The sequence below is a fragment of the Filicampus tigris genome, chromosome 8 (assembly GCF_054856515.1).
Source record: "Filicampus tigris isolate MCC_2025a chromosome 8, RoL_Ftig_1.0, whole genome shotgun sequence".
NCBI classification, from domain to species: domain Eukaryota; kingdom Metazoa; phylum Chordata; class Actinopteri; order Syngnathiformes; family Syngnathidae; genus Filicampus; species Filicampus tigris.
In genome coordinates, this window is record NC_141224.1 from 7,964,251 (window position 1) to 7,984,195 (window position 19,945).

The following is a 19,945-nucleotide window of genomic DNA, read 5'->3' on the forward strand; positions in this document are numbered from 1 at the left end:
GAAAGAAAATATCGGTAAATCTCAAATGAGATGAGCTGAACATAATTGGCTCTCTTGTGTCCGTCTTATGTGACGGTCCTACATTGACTGTGGATTGGATTTGTTTTGGTTTTCTGTTGATGACATGTTAGGTCTGTTCTGTGTTTTCATGGTTTCAAATCAATCAATCAAACACTTCATTTCAAGGGCACATTTCATACTTTAAAAGCAAGACAAAATGCTCCACAGGACAAATGATAAAAGACAAAAACACATTCGCTTCCCACCCACTCGCAGTCTGTGGACCCTTGGGGTACCCAACAGCGGCGGTAGGTGCAGTTTAAAAGATTGTCGAGGCAAGCCTGAGCCTGAGTGGATTGAAGAAGAAACATTTGTTGTGTGATGGTTCTATGTTGGTCCTTTGATATGTCTGTGTGGGTCTGTCTTGTTAATAAATTGGGTCTATGTTGATCAGTGTTGGTTCTATGTTAGTACTGTGATGGCACTATGTTGGTTTTACATCATTCATATATTGATTCTAGGGATGTAACGATTCACTCAAGCCCCGATTTGATTGGATTTTCAGCTCCCGATTTTTGAATCGATTCGATTTTTTTCCAAAATTGTTACCATGCTTTTCTCTGTGCACTAGATTCTAGATTCTGCAGCCATTCACAAACGCAATACGCAATGATGTTTGGCGCAAAAGCATAATTTGATCTACACATTCAAAACGTGCTATCCAAAACGTTTCAAGACATCATTTTCTAGATGGATTTAATTAACTCGATTTTCGTTCAATCGATTCATCGGGGCAAAACGATTTTGAATCGATTTTCGATTAATCGTTACATCCCTAATTGATTCTACTTATGCGTTCTTTATACTAAATGTTATTTCTATGTTGGTATTGCATTGTGACTAAATTGTTGATGTGCAGGTGCTGAGTTGGGCCATGGGGCATTTATCAAAAACATTCACCTATCTATCCGTCCACATCACGTATCAAAACAAAATATCAGTCGAATTCAAACAGAAATGTGTTTTGCACAGTTGGCCTTGGTAAACACGAGCACACACACAGACAGATGCATGATGGGAGCCCAGAGGCAGGTCCGTCTGGGTCGAGGCTCGCTCAACATTTACTGGCACCGAGGAGAATTTAGCAGGCTATCACCATCTGTGGAGACATGCAGGATCTTCATCAACCACACACTCCAACTGTGCGCGTGTGTGTAGAAGCTGAAGCTCACTGGTCCTTCACAGACTCTGAGCGCGATTTGTGGTGACCAGTGTGTGTGCGTGCGCGCGTGCGTGCGTGTGTGTGTTGAAATGCGCACGAGGGGAGTAGCTCCAGTGGTTCCTTGCCTGCAGCAGCCTCGCTAATGATCAGGCGGGCCATATGGCATTGCCCTCTTCTCGCACAAACACGTGCGCGCCCACACACCCACAAAACACGCACGCACACACACCCACGCGCGCGCACAAGCGCTGATTTAATTGGCAACCCAGCATGAGGCTCTAAAATGAGATGAAGGTCAGTAGAGGGCTCCTTGTGAGGTGGACCTGAGGGGGAAGTTGTCCCCCAGCTGTGACTGCAGGTCTCCACTCAGAAGGACTCCTCATCACTCACAGCTCAAAGTTTCATTACAACAAGATACAAAAAAAAAAAAAAAAAAGGCTCTCGAGTGTAATACTTCAGACGGCACGGTGGTTCTGTGAGGGTTTTATGTGGGCCTATGTTGGTTCTGTGTTGTTTCTATATTAGCTTAGCATTGATACTGCGTTGGTTATTTGTTGGTCTATAGTGGTACTGTGAAGTAGGTCTATATTAGTTCAGAGATGTCCTATGGTAATTTATCTATACGTTGTTTTAATGTTATTGTTGTTTTTGTTCATGATGGTTTAATTCCTTTAGTCCTGGTTTGATCTGTGTAAGTACTATGGTGGTTATAATAATAATAATGTTAGTTCAGTGTTGTTTATGTGTGGTTTTTTTTTAGTGGCTTAATACACACAAGTGTATGGGTGTATGCGTGTGTGTGTGTGTGTGTTTGTGTATTAAGAAAGAGTGAGTGTGCTCATCCATGGCGTATGTGTTTGTATGGGTTGTTTGTAAATGCGTTGAAGTGTTTAAGCGCGTGTATGTGTGCGCGCGAAGCTCCAGGCGACACCGGCGCTAAAGAGCCGACTCGGCAGAATCTTAAACAGCCTTTTGATCTCATTAGCAGACGCACTTAGTTCGGCACATTTTCCAGTCGGAGGGCCGAGTAGGATGCAGAAATCACACAGGGTGACAAAGAGCTGCGCCGACTAATCAGCTTTACGGGGCAGCACGGGGAGGGAGTGGAGTAGAGGAGGGGGGGGGGGGGGGGGGGCTACAGGAGGGGCGTTATCCATTCCGTACTTTGCCTTTCTTTCGCTCTGCAAACTACACATCAAGATGAAGAAATAAGTACACATATGAAATGATTTTCTTCAGCTTCTTGTATAGCTAAAATGCAAATATAGGAAGCGGGATGTTGTTCCTGTGGGTTTTTTTTTCCCGTGTTGTTACTATGCTAGTGTTATGTTGGCCCTGTTACGGGTCTATGTCGGGTCTGTGATGTTGTATGTAGTATGTTGGTTTTAAGATGTGTCTGTATTGGTACTCCGTTGGTTTGCTATTTGTTCTACTTTGGTTTTGTGACCGCACTATGTTAGTCTATAGTCGCTCTGTTATTGGTTTGTATTGTAATTAATGTCATATGTTGGTTGTGAGTTGGTTCATTTTTGATTCTATGTTGGTTTTTTTGTTGTTCCTCTATTGGGTCTATGGGTTTTGTGATGGGCCTGTAACAGGTCTATGGTAAATCTAAGTTTTTTTTTTATGGTGGGCCTGCGAGGGCTCGATTTTGGGCATGTATTGCTTATAGGGGAAAGCAACCCAAACACATTTTTTTCAAGAATATATTCCCAGCAGGCCCACTAGTTGAAACACGGCATTCTGATCAATATTGCGTTTTTGGATTATGAGTTGAGCAGCAAAATCCAGCCGTTTTTAGCCATCTCAGGGGGCGGCCATTTTGTCACTTCTGTCAACTGAAAATGACAGAATATCATAACTACCCAGGGTTCAGGGAACGACCAATCACTGCTCGCCTATTTTCTAAAGCTGAGCCGTGATTGGTCGTTACCTGAGCCCTGGGTAGTTATGATGTCATTTTCAGTCGACAGAAGTGACAAAATGGCCGCCCGCAGAGATGGCTGAAAACGAGTGGATTAACTCTTACTCCACAAATGCAGTATTTATCAGAATGCCTTGTTTCAACTAGTGGGCTTGCATAGAACATATTCTTGAAAAAAATATGTTTGGGTTGACTTCCACTTTAAGAAGCCCATGTTTCAAAGCAAACATGGTGAAGCAGCATTTAGCGGTTATGCTACATGCAAGTGGAATAAGCTCCCAAGAGAAGTGAAGTCAGCCCCATGTGTAAATGTTTTTAAATCAAGGTTAAACACTTATTTTTCTCTCCCATACTTTTGATTCAGGTCTTTTAAGCATTAAATTCAATTTCACTGTCAATAATTTTAGAAAGCTACTTTTTATTCACTTTGCCTTTAAATGCCTTTACATTTTTTGTTTGTGAATGTGTATCAATATTGTCAGTTTAATTCTTATTCAACTACTTTTGTTCTCTCTGCTTGCCTTTGAATGTCTTCAGCTGTTTGTTTGTTGCTGCTTTTAGGTGTCGTGCTTTTGGTCGTGTGAAACAATCAATAAACGAGGTTCACTTTAGATTACCCGGCTGTACCGAATAAAGTAAATCAGGAATACGGACGCAAAGGTCCCACCGGAGGAGTGCGCGCGTCTCGCATGGAGCGGCGGAGCAGACGAAGCGAAAGGTGCAAAAAGAAAGTGAAAACAAGCCAACCCCTTGGAGGCTGCCGGGCGTCGCCAGCATCCGCCGTCGTCGCGACGACGCAAAGAGAGGAGCCTGTTTAGTTGATTTGTGTCCTCCCGCCGCTCATTGGTGGAGAGCGGCGGGGGAAGACGAGCGAGGGACAAACACAAACAAAAACATCAAAACTATCCTGCTCGGGGGAGCGTGGTGGCGCTCGCTAACGAGGGGGAGGGGGGGGGGATGTTCCGGGCTTGGCGACGGGAGGGAGGTGGGCGGTTTTTGTGGAGTTTGGATAGTGACATGTCACAGCCAGAAACAACAGGATAATAAAACCTTGGGCAAATCGATGTTTCAATCGGAATCTGTGTCGATTGTGTTTTCTTAGTATGTTGTTGGTTCAAGAGTGTGTCGGATCTGTGGATCTGTGTTGTTTCGATGTTGGTTTTGTGCATTTTCTGTGCCGGTTTTATGTTGATTTCCTGGACTATGTTGATTCTGTGTTGGTTACGTTTTAGTACTATGTTGTTGGGGCAATTTTGGTCCTTGGATCTGAATTTGGCCTATGTTGGCCCTGTCATGGTTGTCTGTTGGTTCTGTTTTGGTTGTATGCTGGGACTCAATGGTTCTACGATATGTTGATTTCTCTTTTAGTTTTGTGGTTCCTCTGTTGGTTTGGGGTCTCTGTTTTTCTGTGTTGGTACTGTTTTTTTCAGCGTTCACATATATTGGGTCTGTTTTGGGTTGATATTGGTTCTAGGTTGGTCTGTTAGGTCCGTGTTAGCTCTATTGCATTATATTGCTTTAATGATGCTTCTAAATTGGTTGTGTTTTGGATTTATGCTGGGACTATGTTGGGTCTGTGTTGGTTGTATAGTTGTTGGGGCAGAGGATTTGTTATGCGGCTTGTGGAGTCTGGAATGTGACATGTTAACCTTTTCCTATGACCTGTGGCAGTGGTGCTACCTTGTGTTGAGTTTTCCTAGGCCGTGACTGACCTTCGTCATGGTCGTTGGCCGTGACGGTGATGATGACGAAGCCCACCTCCTTGTCCTCTTCCACGCTCACCTCATAGACCGAGCGCGGGAATGTCGGCGCGTTGTCGTTCACGTCTGCCACAAAGATCCTGATGTAGGCCGTGTCTGAAAATCGCATGTCGGTCAGAAAAATCAGCCGTGCGGTGGATCGTGTTGGTTGTGTGCTAGTTCCGAGGTGGTTACCGGTGTTGGGCTGTGCCTGCTGTCCAACTCTTGCTGACTCAGAGCCGTCCTGCGACTGGACCTCGATGAGGTAGGAGGCTTTCTGCTCTCGGTCGAAGGTGGCCCGCGTCGTGATGGCGCCGCTCATCGGATCGATGCTGAACAACCCAGAGTCTCCACTCTCATCCTTCAAGATGGCATAGTGGACCTGCACAGACCAGGAAAGATCACGGCTGTGTTCGGAATCATTCACTTGTTCCCTACTCCCTAATCACTTTAAAGAGATTTTTAAATAATGGACTATAGGTGGCGCTAGGGAGTGATTCCATATACAGCCCTGCTAATTGAAAAGGAAACCGGCGGGTAATATTCACACGGGCGATAGGGAGGTTCTTACCATGCCGTGAAGGCCTGAATCCAAGTCGACGGCCGACACCTGAGCCACCGACGTGCCCACCTCAGCCCCCTCGGGAACCGTGGCCTCGTACGTGGAGGACAGGAAGAAAGGAACATTGTCGTTCACGTCTGAAGAAAGAAGACATGATGGTAGAGCTATAGAGGAGTGCTTCTTTCAGCGTACCAACCGTCTTCAGTGCCGAATTTGACCCAGGTCCTCACCTGTGACGTTGACGTAAACTGTGGCGAAGGAGGCGAGCGGCACGGCAGCGACGTTTTGGACTCGAACCCTGAGAGCGAAGAATCGCGTGGTCTCGTAGTCCAGGTTCTCGGCCACCAGGATGGACGCCGAGCCTCCCGCGCGGTTGGGTTTAATGTAGAAACGCACGGGCATGTTGGTCTCGGGCACCTGACCCTCCTCCAGGTTGTAGGTGACCCGCGGGTCACCCAGCGCTGATGTGGCCTTCACCGTCTGCGGGACGACATTAGTTAGATGATACATAATTAGAATGTGATTGCGTCCGACTGACGGTGCTATATTTGGTCTGTTCTGGTTCCAGGGTTATTCTGATTTCTACTGTATGTCAGTCCAATGTGGGTTCTGCATGCGTTCTGCATTAATTCTATGTTGAGCTGTTGGATCTGTGCTTATTATATGAGGGTCTATGTTGAATTTATGTTGATTCTGTGTTGTTGTCTGTACTGGTTCTATGCAAATTGGTTGGTTTTGTCATTCTTGTCATCCATTCTATATTGGGAGTGAGATTTTCCCATTCTGTGTTTGTGTTTCTGAGTCTGTGTTGGAGATGGTTTTATTTTGGGTTGATGATGGTACTTTCATGGTCCCGTGTTGGTTCTAAATTTGTTGTGACTGGGACTATTTTGGTCTGAGCTGGAATGACAGTATGTGGGTTATGTATTTGCACTATATTGGTACTGGGATTGTTCTGTGTTGATACAGACATGGACCTACAATGCTTTTGGTTTACTGAAACAATGGTTCGTTGTTGGGTCTACACTATGCTGTTGCTGTGTTTTTGTATTTGGGATATGTTGGTTCTGTAATGGGCCTTTATTGGCTCTCTAAACTTGTGAATTTGCTGTTCTGTTTTGTAATGGCTCCTGACTGATGACTGATAAAAAAAAAAAAAAGTTTTGATGTTTGATCTTCACTTTAGTATTGTTTGTACTTCTAGTAGTTGATGTAAAAATTGGATGAAATATGAGAGCGCAGTGTAGCTCCTCCTGCTCCTGACACGACACGTGGAGGTCGTTCATTTATTTCATGGCGACTCTTGACGAAGATCAGACACGCCGAGCGAGCGCGTCGTCATGGCGACGCGTGAAAAGAACGCCTGCCGCGCTTCACCTTTGAGCACTGCGAGGCTGCACATCATCCTTATAAGGACAGCCTCAAAGGTGCAACATCACAGAACATTCCGAAACTTTCTGGAACATTCTTCTTAGAGCACGCGCTGGCTTCTTTAAATGGATGTGAAAGAAATCAAGTCAGTGCATCTGAAGTAAAATTTCAAACTGTGAAACAAATGCAAAAAAAAAGATGGATGAGTCTATGATCCCTTTGTGTATGTTGTAATGTTTTTTTCTCTATTGGATATGCGATAGGGATACAATACAATAGAATACAATTGTATTTATATAGCGCATTTCACAACAGCTACAGCTGTAACAAAGTGTTTGTTGGATTTGTAATTGTGCTATGCTGGCTCTGTAATGGTTCTGTGTTGATTCTCTGTTGGGTCTGTGATAGGGTTCTAATAGTTTGGGATTTTTCATCCTAGTTATATTTTATTTTTGACTTTTTAAAAAAAATCCAGTTAGTTTTAATTTTTTTTTTTAATGCTTCATTTAAGCTTTTTAAATTAGTTTTAGTACCCGATATTTGTTTTTTTGCTGATCATTTGAATCAGGTGTGTTGGGGGAGGGAAACATATAAAACATGAAAGATAGGGGCCCTCCAGCACTGGCGTTAGTGACCCCTGGTCTATGTCCATCCTGGGATTTTCTTATATTGGCTCTGCAATGGTTCAATATTGTATTGGGTGTTTGCTGGGTCTGTGGTGGTTTCATGTAGCAGCTATGTTTCTTCTCTGTCGGATCTGTGATATGTCTGTTTTGATCCTGTATTTGTACCATGCTGGTCCTATGTCCTGTCCTGGGTCAATGTTGGGTCGGTGATGAATCTATGTTCTTCCTGTGATTGTCTTATGTTGTTTCTGTGTTATCCTAGGTTAGTTCTGTTATGCTTCTGTGTAGGTCTATGTTTTTCTCTGCTGGGACTTTGGTAGTGCTATGCTGTTTTATATTTATCCTGTGTTAGCAGTTTGCTTTTTGTTTTTTAAAACTATGTTAGTACTGTGGTGGTTCTGTGTTGTTCTCTGTTGTTAGACTGAGTCGGTCCTTTCTGGTTGTGTCACGCCGTTATGTTGGTTCTGTGTTGTTGCGTCTATGTTGTAGTTGTGTTTGACTTTGGAACATATATTTTTTCTGGAAGTTTCACAGTGCTCTAATTGTTGAATTTGACCTTCGGATAACCGCTACCTTCTTCCTCTCCAGTGTGGAAAAAAAACAAAAAAAACAAAAAAACAAACTTGACCTCAGCCAAGAAAAGATGCACCAGGAGGAATGTTTCCACGGAAGGTACGGCGTTTCCGGTAGTGAGCCTGAGTGAGAAATGCTGTCCGAGCACTTAAAACACAGAAACACTCTCTGCCTGACTGTCATCAGTACACTTAAACAACACGCTTAACACGCTGTGGATTATTTCCACCCGTTGAGTTTATTTCCATTGTGCGAGGTGATGGTTATTAGCACCAATAGATTCTGGAGAGAGGAGCGATCTAGTAATTAATTATACAATCGGCGTGTACATTTTTGCGACCCTGCGGGATTATCATGAACAACTGACGAGAAGAGCATTCATTAAATAACACGTACGGTACATTACTTGGGGCACAAGGTGCATGTGCATGCCATGGGCTTATTTTGGACTGTGTGGAGTATTTCTACTCATTCTGTTTATGTTGTGCAAAGTGGCGGTGATCATGAATAACTGGCAAGCAACAATAATTGTTTGTACTATATGTACTGTAATATAACAAATATCCCTTGCTTAAAGCCTTATAACACAGCCAAATAGATGTGCTACAGACACTAAACTTCAACTGGGAGCTGCATGATACAACTTGAAGCCTCCCTTTAAAAAAAAAGAAAAAAAAAAAGAATTGTTCATTCCCATCATACATACGTCAAAGCCACAAAAACAACCGGCTTTGTATCCCGAAACATCTCGGTCGGGTCCACTGACTATTGTTACCAACAACCATTACACCACAAACATGTTATGATACATGCAAAGTTTTGGTGGAGGCAAGTGAACTTTTGTGAAGTTTTAAAAATAATCTCGGCACATATGCCATTAAGAACATGACAGACTGCCTCTCTACCTCGTTAGCGGTGTAATTAACAGGAGGGCTAAATTTAAAACTAGCACTCCTCTGGCGTGTGATTAGCACTCGAGCGGAGAGCGAGGAGCCAGAGTGGGAGACTCGGGGGCCAATTCATTAGATACACAACATCATTACATCTATATACAAACTGTATGAAATATTCTGTTGTAGTTGGGACTTTCAGCTTCTAATATTTTGGTTAATATATCTCATTGGATTGTTCACCTAATGTTGTGGCTGTTCAGTGTAACCCAGAAGACCAGCAGTCGTGGGGAGTAACTAAGTACAAATACCAATTTGCTGTTCATACCTAGTTGCTCTCTGTCCTAACGCGGTTCTAGCAAGACTTCTGTGAAAAGTGTACTGTACACCTAAGCACTTATTCTGGTCTTTCCCGACTCAACATTTTACATTATCAATTAGCATTAGCTTCTCAATTTTCTCATGTTCTCTCTTGATGCTCTGTGTGTTTTTGTGCATGCTTAGCGACTCTTCGTCCTTGTTTATTGGAACTTGTAACATATTTGAGGTGAGGATTAGTTATTTAGAGATGATCCGCACCGTGCAGCTTGTAGCAACTGGTTAGCGTAAGTTAGCGTAGCGCTTAGCATTCGCAAGCAGTCGAGTAATCAGGGACTCAGGGAGGATTGGGTGACTGTGTGACGTGTCGTGGACACGACAATTTTTTTAACAAGCTCGGAGCTGATTGGCTAGCGTGACCTGTTCTGGAGTAGCATGCCACTTCTGATTGGTGAGCTTGGGTGGCTTTTTAAAGCCTCTTTAAAAAACCACAGCTTTGACAATCACGAAATCACATCATCTGAGCTCAGATCATGATTTCAATCCCAAAACGATAAATTGTACAGCCCTAATGAGCCCTATGAAAGTTAATAAAGATGAAAAATGTTTTGTGTGAAGAGATGTTTGTTGTTGTGTGAAGTTATCAATATTGTATTTCATATACTGTATGTAACAGACAAATGTATTTATGTTTTTTACTTTTGTACCTACTCAATTTTATTTTGAGAGCATGGCAGCTGTAATAAGGTGCTGTTCATAATATAGATGGGACACAGATTTTTTTTTATAAAGATAACTACATTTGAGACTTTTTTACTTTTACAAAGTGAAAGTACAGAATTTGAATAAGTCCTACTACACTGACCACAGTCTTTTTTTTTATACTAGTATCTGTCCTACTTAAGTACCGAGTGTGAAAACGTTTGAGCTGTACTTACCAGGATCTTGGCGTCTCTGACGGTGTTCTCGGGCACAGTGACCCAGTACTCGGGCTGCTCCCAGTGCGGCGGCTGGTTGTGGACGTTGGTGATGATGACGGTGAGCTCCACCGAGCTGCTGCGGTTTCCGCCGTCAGACGCAACTATCTGTTGGTTGATCTTGGACGTCTGCCAGGAGGAAACAGACCAAACAGACTTTTTTAGGGTATTATTAGAAAGGTATTATTGTTAAAACATTTTTTGTTGTATCATGGTAACGTGCTTACTGTTAACATTCCATCAGCATAAAAGCCATGTGGCTACATTTCAAGCATTTGCTAACGCTATGCTAAAAACTCACTCTCTTTACTTTCAGTCCTGTTACTCAAATGTGGCGTGTCAGTACAATAAAACGATGACATGAAAATAAATAAATGAATAAATAAAGATGCCTGAGATGGGCCAATACACATTTTGATTATTTTAATGTGTACAATCAGATTTAGAGTTGAAAAAAAAATACAGAAATTGAAAGGAAGTGTGTGGTCTTATATGGGCCACCCCCAGTAGCGCTGATGAAAAATTGTGATGCCATCCATCATTGAAGTTGCCGATCCCTGTTTTAGCTGGAACTGAGTAGCACAAGTCCGTCACAAACGGGTCCCCTCACCTGCGAGATGGGCTGATTGACGTAAATCCATCCTGTACTGGGGTTGATGTGGAGGTAGGCCGGCCTCTGCGGGGAAAGCGAGTACGCGATGGCCGCGTTGCTGCCCTGGTCGTCGTCATGCGCCGCCGCCCGCAGGAAGCTAGTTCCCACGGCCGTGTCCTCTCGCAGGAAGTCTAAGAGAGGCCAGGACACACGGTGGCGTCAGTCTACTTCGAGCGTGGCAAACAGACCGCGGCCGCGTTAAATATTTGATGCCACCGACATGACAGCAGATGTGTAAAATAACGCGGAGCGCAGCATTGTGTCGGCTCCATTCTGCCCTGTGCTGCAAAGTCAACAGCTGACATTTGGACTTTTATGGAAATCCTGCAGACTTCCTGCTGACTGGACGGCGAATGTCAACGCTCATCTCGCAACGACAAAAACAGAAATGTTTGCATTGCTGATACCGTGTTTACAGCATCACTACCAAATTTGAAACCCGAAACTTGACTTGAAACCCTCATTTGAAACCCTAATCATTGCTTGAAACCCTAATTTGAAAACCTAACCTTATCTTGAAACCCATCACCATCATCAACCTTAATCCTTTCTTAAACACTAATCCTGTCGCAAAACCTTAATGTGAAACCCTAAACCTGTCTTGAAACCCTACTTCAAAACCTTAATCCTTTGTTTGAAACCTACCTAAAGCCTGAAACCCTAATTTGAAGCCCAAACTTCAAACCTTAGCATGAAACCCATCTTTGGAAACCTTACTCTTGTTTAGAAACCATAATTATGGCCTAAAAACCTCATTTAAAAACCCACAATCCTTGTTTGAAACAGGTTTTAAAAACCTCATTTAAAGCCCAAACTTGAAACAATACGCCATGTCTAAAACTCGAATTATGTTTTGAATCCTTAAATAAAAAAACCCAATTCTTGTTTGAAATTCCAACCAAGTCTTAAAAGACTATTTTGAAACCCTAGTCAGGGCTTGAAACCTTACCTTGAAACCTTAATCCTTTGTTTGAAACCCTAACCCAGGTTTAAAAGCCTCATTTGAAGACCTAATAATTTCTTAAAATCTTGTATTGAAACATCAACCCTTGTTTAAAACCCTAACTAAAACCTTATTTTGAAACTCTAATCCTTATATGAACCCCATACTTTAATTTGAACCCAAACCCTAAACTTGGCTTGTTGAAATCTTAATTTGAAACACTGGCTTGAAAAAGTCATTTGTAAACCTAACCCCTGTGACAATTCCTCACCTCATTTTAATAATCTGAAACCTTAAATCTGACTTGAAACCCTAATTTGAAACCATAAACCGTGTTTGCAAAAAAAAAAGTACACGATCGCTCACATCGTTTGGGAATGAGTTCAGTTAAAATGTTGCATTCTGTTTTCATTCGTTTTAATGAACCAATACAATATTGATTTTATTGTATGACGATGAATTCTAAAACACCCACACGCACGCACACACACCCACACATGCCAGAACCATTCAAACGTGTGTGCTAAATAGTTAATGAGGTCCTCGTGTGCTAATGTGACGAGGACGACTTGCGACGCACCGCTTATCAAAACACACACCCAAACAACACACATCACAAACAAACAAACAAACACACTGAGGCCTGAAGAGCTTCTTCTTCTTCATCTCTCCTTCATCCCCGCCCGCCTCCCGACCTGACGCCGATGCAGACTGACGGCTAACAGCCGACTGACAAACTTCACCTGATCCCGACAGAAAGGCTCAGGCGAAACAAATCCAAAGGAGGACGCGCCGAGAAGCGAGCGCAGAATGTGTGAGCGTGAGCTAACTCTGAATATGAATGAGCTCGGCAACAGATGTGCGCTAAGAAAAACCCGAGTACAAGTGAGAGCTGTTAGCCCAAATAAAGACCTCTTCTATAATACACTTAATATATATTCAGATAAATATTTTCAGTTGATGAAGGTTTTAGAAGGATCTAGATTTAAAACCCTCACCCTGGCATGACACACGAACTCAGGTTTAAAACCTTAATTCGAACCCCCTAATTTAAAAACCAAAACCTTGGTTGGAAAGTCTCATCTGAATAGCTAATCCTAGCTCAAAAGCCTAAATTTAAGATCGGCCGGACTGACAATCGTCCAGGCTGATTATCGGCACCAACATTCAGCATTTTTGATGAATATTGGCATTGGCCTTTTTAAAATTTTATTTTATTTAAAAAAAATATTTTCCCTTTTATTGAAAATGACCAACTCCAAATATCGGCATTGGCCTCATTGACTACTAATAATCTGTATCAGACCTGAAAAAAACATATTGGCAAATCTCTACTTAAATCCGATTTTGTAATTGTAGACCTGGTTCAATCAAAAAATGATTTCAAACACCCAATACTGGATTGAAACAATATTTTAAAACTCTAACCTTTGTTTTAAACACTCAGTTTGTTCTAAAACTCTCATTTCAAACCTAACCCTTGATTTAACTTTGTTTAGTGATTTAATTGAATTTGACTTGATTTAATTTTGACTTTGTTTGAAACACTAACCCAGATTTAAAATCCTAATTTTAAACCCACCCCCAGTCTTTTAAACCCTCATTTCAAACAAACACTCTGGCTTGACACCCTAATTTGAAAATCTAACTCTATCTTTACACCCACTTGAGGTTTCTGAAAGTAGAAGAAAAAGTCCTGTTGGCAACTGCATTATGCTAGTTTCTCTTAAAATGATTAGTTTGAATCAAACAAATACTCAAAACAACGGAAGAGTCCATGGAACTCAAACAGTGTAAAAACTGTACGAACAGAGTCTAAAACATTCCTTCGTACTATCAATCTTTTAACATGTGTTGCGAGATGGTTCTGCTAGTAATTGATGCTAATGCTAAGTAGTAACCAAACCCCTCACACTGGTAGCGGCTGTTCTCGAACTTGGGGTCGTTGTCATTCTGGTCTGCGACGAGGACAGTGATTTGGCAGATGCCGATGAGCGGCTCCTCGGCCTGGTCGGTGGCGGTTACCGACAGCGTGAACTCGCGCTGACGCTCCCGGTCGAAACTCACTGCCGTCGTGATGATGCCTGACAAACAAAGACACCAAATACGGCGTATAAGGTACAAGACTAATTAAATTTGTTGTGACCATGCTTGTAATGCAATTTACTTGTTGAAGTGAACCGAAATGGTAATAATAACGGTCCAGCTTCCTCCAAAACACCATAAAACACAATAAAAGAGAATAAAAAATAAAATGATTTTATCAAGTGTAATTACTATCGTATTTTTGATAGCTCTCGTTGCTCACATGTGAAGGCATTGCATTATCTTAATCGCTACATAATGTTTTTCTTCACTCAAGCGGCGGTGATTGTGAATGGGCAGCAAAATTACTAAGGCCGATCAATACACCGGATGAGATGTTTTTGATACAACTCAATGGTTGAGGCACTGGTCAATCAAGGTACCACTTGGGTGTGATTGATTGATTGATTGATACCAATAAAGACATGGAGCGATACCTACCAGTGTCTGGATGGATGTCAAATCCGGATGACACCCCGTCCCTGTGCATGATGCCGTATTTGACTTCTCCGTTCACACCCATGTCAGCGTCCTGGGCCTGGACCCTCAGCACAAAGGTCCCGGGAGGCTGATTCTCCAGAACGGCGGCTTTCAGACTGTAGTTCTGACACTACAAAAAACATAGCAACTATCAGATCACTTTGAATCTTGAAACAGTTAACAGTTAAGTCTTTAAATGGTCGACACCTCCTGGAAGATGGGCTTGTTGTTGTTGATGTCATTGATTCCGACGATGACCTGAGCTGAGCTGCTGAGTGGGTACGGGCCACCGGATGCGTTGTCGTCGGTGGCGGTGATGGTGAGGACGTATTGAGGACCTTTTAGTCTCGGCGGAGGGCTCCGTCGTAGTTTAATGATGCCTTGATATAGAGGGAATCCAGATTTTATTGCAGAACAAAGGAATATGATTAAACCTAACACAGAGTCGAAACTCCAAACCTCATAAAACCCAACTATATACCCTAGTTGAAAACCTAACCCCTACCCTAAAACTCGGTCCCAACTCTAAATCCCTAACCATAACCACTACCCTAAAACTTGACCCCTACCTAAAACCTCAACCCTACCCTAATTTTAGTCCCTAACCTAATCCCTACCCTAAACACTAACCCAAACCCTAAAATTTAACCTAACCCTGACTTAAACCTTAAAACTAAACCCTACCTAAAACCTATCTCGAAACTACCCCTACCTTTAACCAATCCCCAATTTTAATACCTACCCAAAAATGTAAATTCAAATCCAAACAATAATCCCTAAAACTACCACTACCCTAAACCCTAAATCTAACCCTAAAAATAATCCCTACCCAAAAATCTAACACAGCCTCTCAACCCTAATCCATCTCCTAAACCTATGCCCAAACCATGACCCCTAGCCTAATGCCAACCCAAAGGCTAAACGTATGTATACCCTTCCTTGAACTCTAAATCTACATCCTAACCTAACCCCTTCCCTAGACACTAACCCCCATCCGTGCACTAAACCCTAAACCTAGCCCAAATACCCTAACCTTAACTCTTATTTCCATCATTTAGCACCATTAAGTTCAGTTGCCTTTTTGTCATTTCCATTGTCCATTCATTGATTTGAATTTCCAGACCACACCATGGTGTCCAAACCTATCAAGGACCACTGAATGAAAACAGGGACCATCATAATCACCTAGCTGCAAGGCTAAGAAACAAAGCTACGTGCTAACCTCGCTGCTATGCTTGATTTGTGTTTCTTCTATTTCTTACATATACACCCCCATACAAGTAAAGCATTAACATGACTTGTCATAACGTCCCCAGAAGTTGTACTTCATACCAAATTGGGAAGAGAGACGTTATATCGTAAGGAATATCATTTAGCATCAACTTTCACTATGGTGGCAAAAAACCCACATTTAGTCTGCGTTGTTGAAAAACCAATGTCACGTTTTCATGTGGGAACAATCAGGCGGGCATTTGCATAACACAGCAAACAAGCTAACATATAAGCAGCTTTGCCAGGGAGCCAGGGAGCGTATCTACATGAAAATACTTACTACACACTTTGAAGTGACAAAGCCCAACATCCCAGCAAGCCAAAGGCTATCTGTCGTGTGTGGATAACAATAAAACACTGTTATAGCCATTTATGTGTTTAGTGCTTTGCTGTGTGTAGTTTATGTGTCTGTGTATGGGCGTGTGTGTGTTCCTTGTGTGTGCGTGCGTGTGTGTGCAGCAGAGGAGTGCATGCTGGGCGATAAGGTGCAAAACACACAAAAAGATAAACATGAGCAACACGGCTGAATATCAATAAATAATTATGTGTGTATTCACGTTTTATATATGCACGCCTGTTTGGGGACTCACTAACGTTGTCCCCAATATACTGGTTACCAGGGCAACAACTGCTGTTCTTGTGTGCGTGCGTTGATGTTTCTGTCACTGTTGCATGTTGTTATGCTAATGCATGCTAACAAACAACATACCGACTATCCAGGGAGAACCAGCGTCAACACAGTTTTGTGTTTCTCATAAAAAACGAATGCATGTTTATTATTTACGTTAACCAGTGACAAAATAAGTTGAATTAATGATGAGTCGATTTTCATTTTGCTATTTTGTAGTTTCTTTTTGGGATTCTCTACTTATAATCCTTACAAAAGATGCACATAAGGCAAAATTAAAATTATATTAGGGCTATTATCTCACATCTAGAAATACTTTGTTTATGACAAGATCTGAAGCTCCAATAATTACCGCTACATCAATACATTTCAGACCGATTTCAGTCGCGATAAGTGAAAATCAGTGATAGACAGACCAAATAAAAATATTTTAAAATTACTGTACATTTGTCACGCTCACGTGCTTAAAAATACATTCAAACTCATTTAAACACACTTAAAATGTTCTAAAGCACACTTTTTAAAGTGTTCATAAGCGACGCTGCTCCCTCTCTCTCTGTCAAGAAATGGGAGACTATCATATACAAAATGTGCGAGTTTTTAGCTATGTGAAGGACCCCAAAATCTGGATTGAATAACATTAAAAATCTAGACCAAGAGGGCCTTTTCACAAATCGATACACAAACCCAAACTAGTGTGTCTTTCTCACCTTTCTGGTTGTCCAACAGGAAGTTGCTGTCCTCGTTGCCGCCGGTGATAGCATACGAGACGCCGTCACCATCAGGGTCATTGGCGTGGACGATGGCGACCAGGGTGTCGGGGCCCGCGTCCTCACTCAAGAACGTCTTGTAGCTGGAAACAAGTTCAGATGAGCAAAAGTGTAGATGATATAAACTTGCTTCTTCTTCTGTTCCAGATCTTCTGATAACGGATAGGCTATCTTTGACTACTACCTATCTGGTAACAGCTAGCCTAACAGCTTTCGCCGAGACTCTTCCACTACTTAAAATCTGGTAACAGCTTCTTCTTCTACTAGTTGAGTAACTTCTTCTATATTTAACAGATAGCTACTTGATTTTTTTTTCTTCTACTAATCTGATAGCAGATAACCAAATTTCCTTTAGTACTAATTTTGGTAACAAGTGGTTTCATCTTCTATTAATGTGATAACAGAGAGCCTATCATTTTCCGTTTTTACTAGAGAGAGAGTTGTCATACACCGTCTGCGAGAAGACGGGCGTCTCGTCATTAGTGTTGGCCACCCGGACGCGTATGGAGGCGGTGCCGGTGCGGGGCGGCGTTCCTGCGTCCATGGCGACCACCAGGAACTCGTACACGTGATTGGGCCGCTCGTAGTCCAACCGGCGGGCGGCGCTGACCACGCCCGCAGATGAGATGTCAAAGTCGCCGCTATGAACCGAGTAGGAGAGCTCCGAGTTGACGCCCGAGTCGCAGTCCCGGGCCAGAACTGAGGATGATGTAAGACTTTAATAGTCGAAAAAATGGGGAAAGTGAGACGGAATGTTTTTTGATGCAATCTTACCTTGCAGCAGTGACGTTCCGGGTGCGACATTCTCAGGAACGTTGTCCCGTGTGTAAATGGAGTGCAAGAACTCTGGGGTGCAGTCGTTCTCATCTGTTATGTAGACAACAACCTGTACAAGGCATCATGGTGTTATTAAGTATATAGCTCTATTTACAAACGTCCTGTTTTATTTGGAAGCAAAACGAAGACAAATGTGAGAGAAATTTCCTTCTCTCTCTCCTGACTCTCTGTAGCAAACATTCCGACCCGGTGGAGCTCAAACCAATACGCAGTTTTTCTTCCCCGTAATTTAATGGGAGAGGCTGCTCATTTTCCAGTCTCAAGCTTTACGACATGCCAAATGTTTCGGTAATGGCAGCGAGGCAGGGGTCCGGACGTGACGATACTTCAATAAACTGTTCTGGCAATTTCAGACGGAAGCTGCAGAAAACTTGATCAGCACATTTCCTGAAAAAGAGACACCATGGCCCAATTAATGGCCAGGTATGAAATGCTCAAAACAGCAGCACCTATGGAGGTGGGTAAAAAGTCTCTCAAATTAATTGAAGTGTGGGGTCTTACTCTGCTCAGCTTCAGAAAACAGGTAAGCCGTGATTGGTCGTTACCTGAGCCCTGAGCAGTTGTGATGTCATTTTCAGTCGAAAGAAGTGACAAAATGGCCGCCCCCGGAGATGGCTAAAAACGGGTGGATTAACTCATATTCCACAAATGCAATATTAATCAGAATGCCTTCCAACTAGTGGGCCTGCATAGAACATATACTTGACAAAGGTTTGGGTTGACTTCCCCTTTAAAAATCTGTCATATAGCAGGAACACTGTATACCAGTAATATTGTCTCGAACCAAAACAGCAGCACCCATCAAGGTATGTAAAATTTCTCATGTGAATTAAAGTGTAAATTATTACTAAATGATGTGAAGTAAACCGTTTTAAAGAGGATCTTACATGAGTATGAGTACACAGTTGTTGTTGTTTTTTAATTAGTACTCCAGTAGATTCTGACTTCTGGTCACTCTACAATGTTGTGTGCCGGGTGACATTTCTTCTAAAATGTCCTTTGGGGCTGAAGGCAACTCAACCTATAGATACTACCGTGAGGTGCACTATAAATAGTGTTACGGTGAAGGAGGCAGTGCACACACATGACACACACGCTCATGCACGCACGCACACACCCTTGGAATGGATTAGCCAGCCGAGCTAATAGAGTAGCCGAAGCCTTTAGGGGCCACTGGTAGCCATTTTAAAGCACTTACCAACATTTGGACAGCAGAGGAGGTGATAATGGACTCCTCCAAGTGTATGTGTGTGTGTGTGTGTGTGTGTCATGCGAATAGCTATGACATCTTCAGAGCTTCCCATAAGGAGTCAGCTAGGTTTCTGCACATTTACGCGTGTGTGTATAGCAGAGTGTGTGTATATTAGAGTCTGTGTGTATAATCAGAGTGTGTGCATAAGTGCTGACGTGACGGCGATGGCGTCTGATCACTGAGCTTGTCAACGCACCTTTGATGTGCTGACTTTTCATCAAGCACCCCGATGAAAATGAGGGCAATGGCGGCGCGTGCGCGTTTTTGGCGCGATTGTGCGTGATGAGCGGCACAAGCAGAAAACCGAAGCGTTGCATCACAAAGTCTGATTCAGCAGCTGTGCTTGCTTGGCAGCTAAACAGTCATCACTGAAGACAAGTTTGAAAATGAAAACATTTGAGTCCCGCTACTAACTAAAATAAACAATATAATTCCAAAAATGACTATCCAATTCACAGTTGGATTAATGTTGTGTTTGACCTTTGACCTTTGAGTTTACATATTCTCCCTGAGTGGGTTTTTCTAGGTACTTCTCCCACATTCCGAAATCATGCATGTTAGCTTCATTGAAGACTCTATTGTAATATATTAAAACGTGTTTTTTTTTTTTGCTACATACAATACTGCTGAGTATTCCTGCTGCATGTTCAAATAAAATTCAAAATTTCAAGCCAAGCATTCTATTTTTTTAGATTAATTTATCAGCACAATGTTCATATAATTAAGTCGATTTCAAGATAGAATATTTTGTATATTATATTTATATATTTATTCATATTATATTTATATATTTTATAATATTTTAAAATATTTATATATTTTAC

At 42.3% G+C, this 19,945-nt stretch overlaps 1 protein-coding gene across 2 annotated transcripts in view; it reads right to left on the bottom strand.

Moving 5' to 3' along the window:
• LOC147143324 (neural-cadherin) overlaps window positions 1–19,945 on the bottom strand; it is an 85,055-nt gene that overhangs the window by 23,682 nt on the left and 41,428 nt on the right. For both annotated transcript variants that reach the window (XM_086038695.1, XM_086038694.1), the window contains exons 5-16: window positions 17,807–17,918; window positions 17,482–17,731; window positions 16,973–17,115; window positions 14,570–14,742; window positions 14,324–14,492; window positions 13,711–13,881; window positions 10,813–10,985; window positions 10,164–10,331; window positions 5,678–5,927; window positions 5,457–5,584; window positions 5,081–5,267; window positions 4,859–5,002 (exon numbers count right to left, since the gene is read on the bottom strand). In XM_086038695.1, coding sequence (XP_085894821.1) covers window positions 4,859–5,002; window positions 5,081–5,267; window positions 5,457–5,584; window positions 5,678–5,927; window positions 10,164–10,331; window positions 10,813–10,985; window positions 13,711–13,881; window positions 14,324–14,492; window positions 14,570–14,742; window positions 16,973–17,115; window positions 17,482–17,731; window positions 17,807–17,918 — 2,068 coding nt within the window. The remainder of the gene's footprint in view (window positions 1–4,858; window positions 5,003–5,080; window positions 5,268–5,456; window positions 5,585–5,677; window positions 5,928–10,163; window positions 10,332–10,812; window positions 10,986–13,710; window positions 13,882–14,323; window positions 14,493–14,569; window positions 14,743–16,972; window positions 17,116–17,481; window positions 17,732–17,806; window positions 17,919–19,945) is intronic.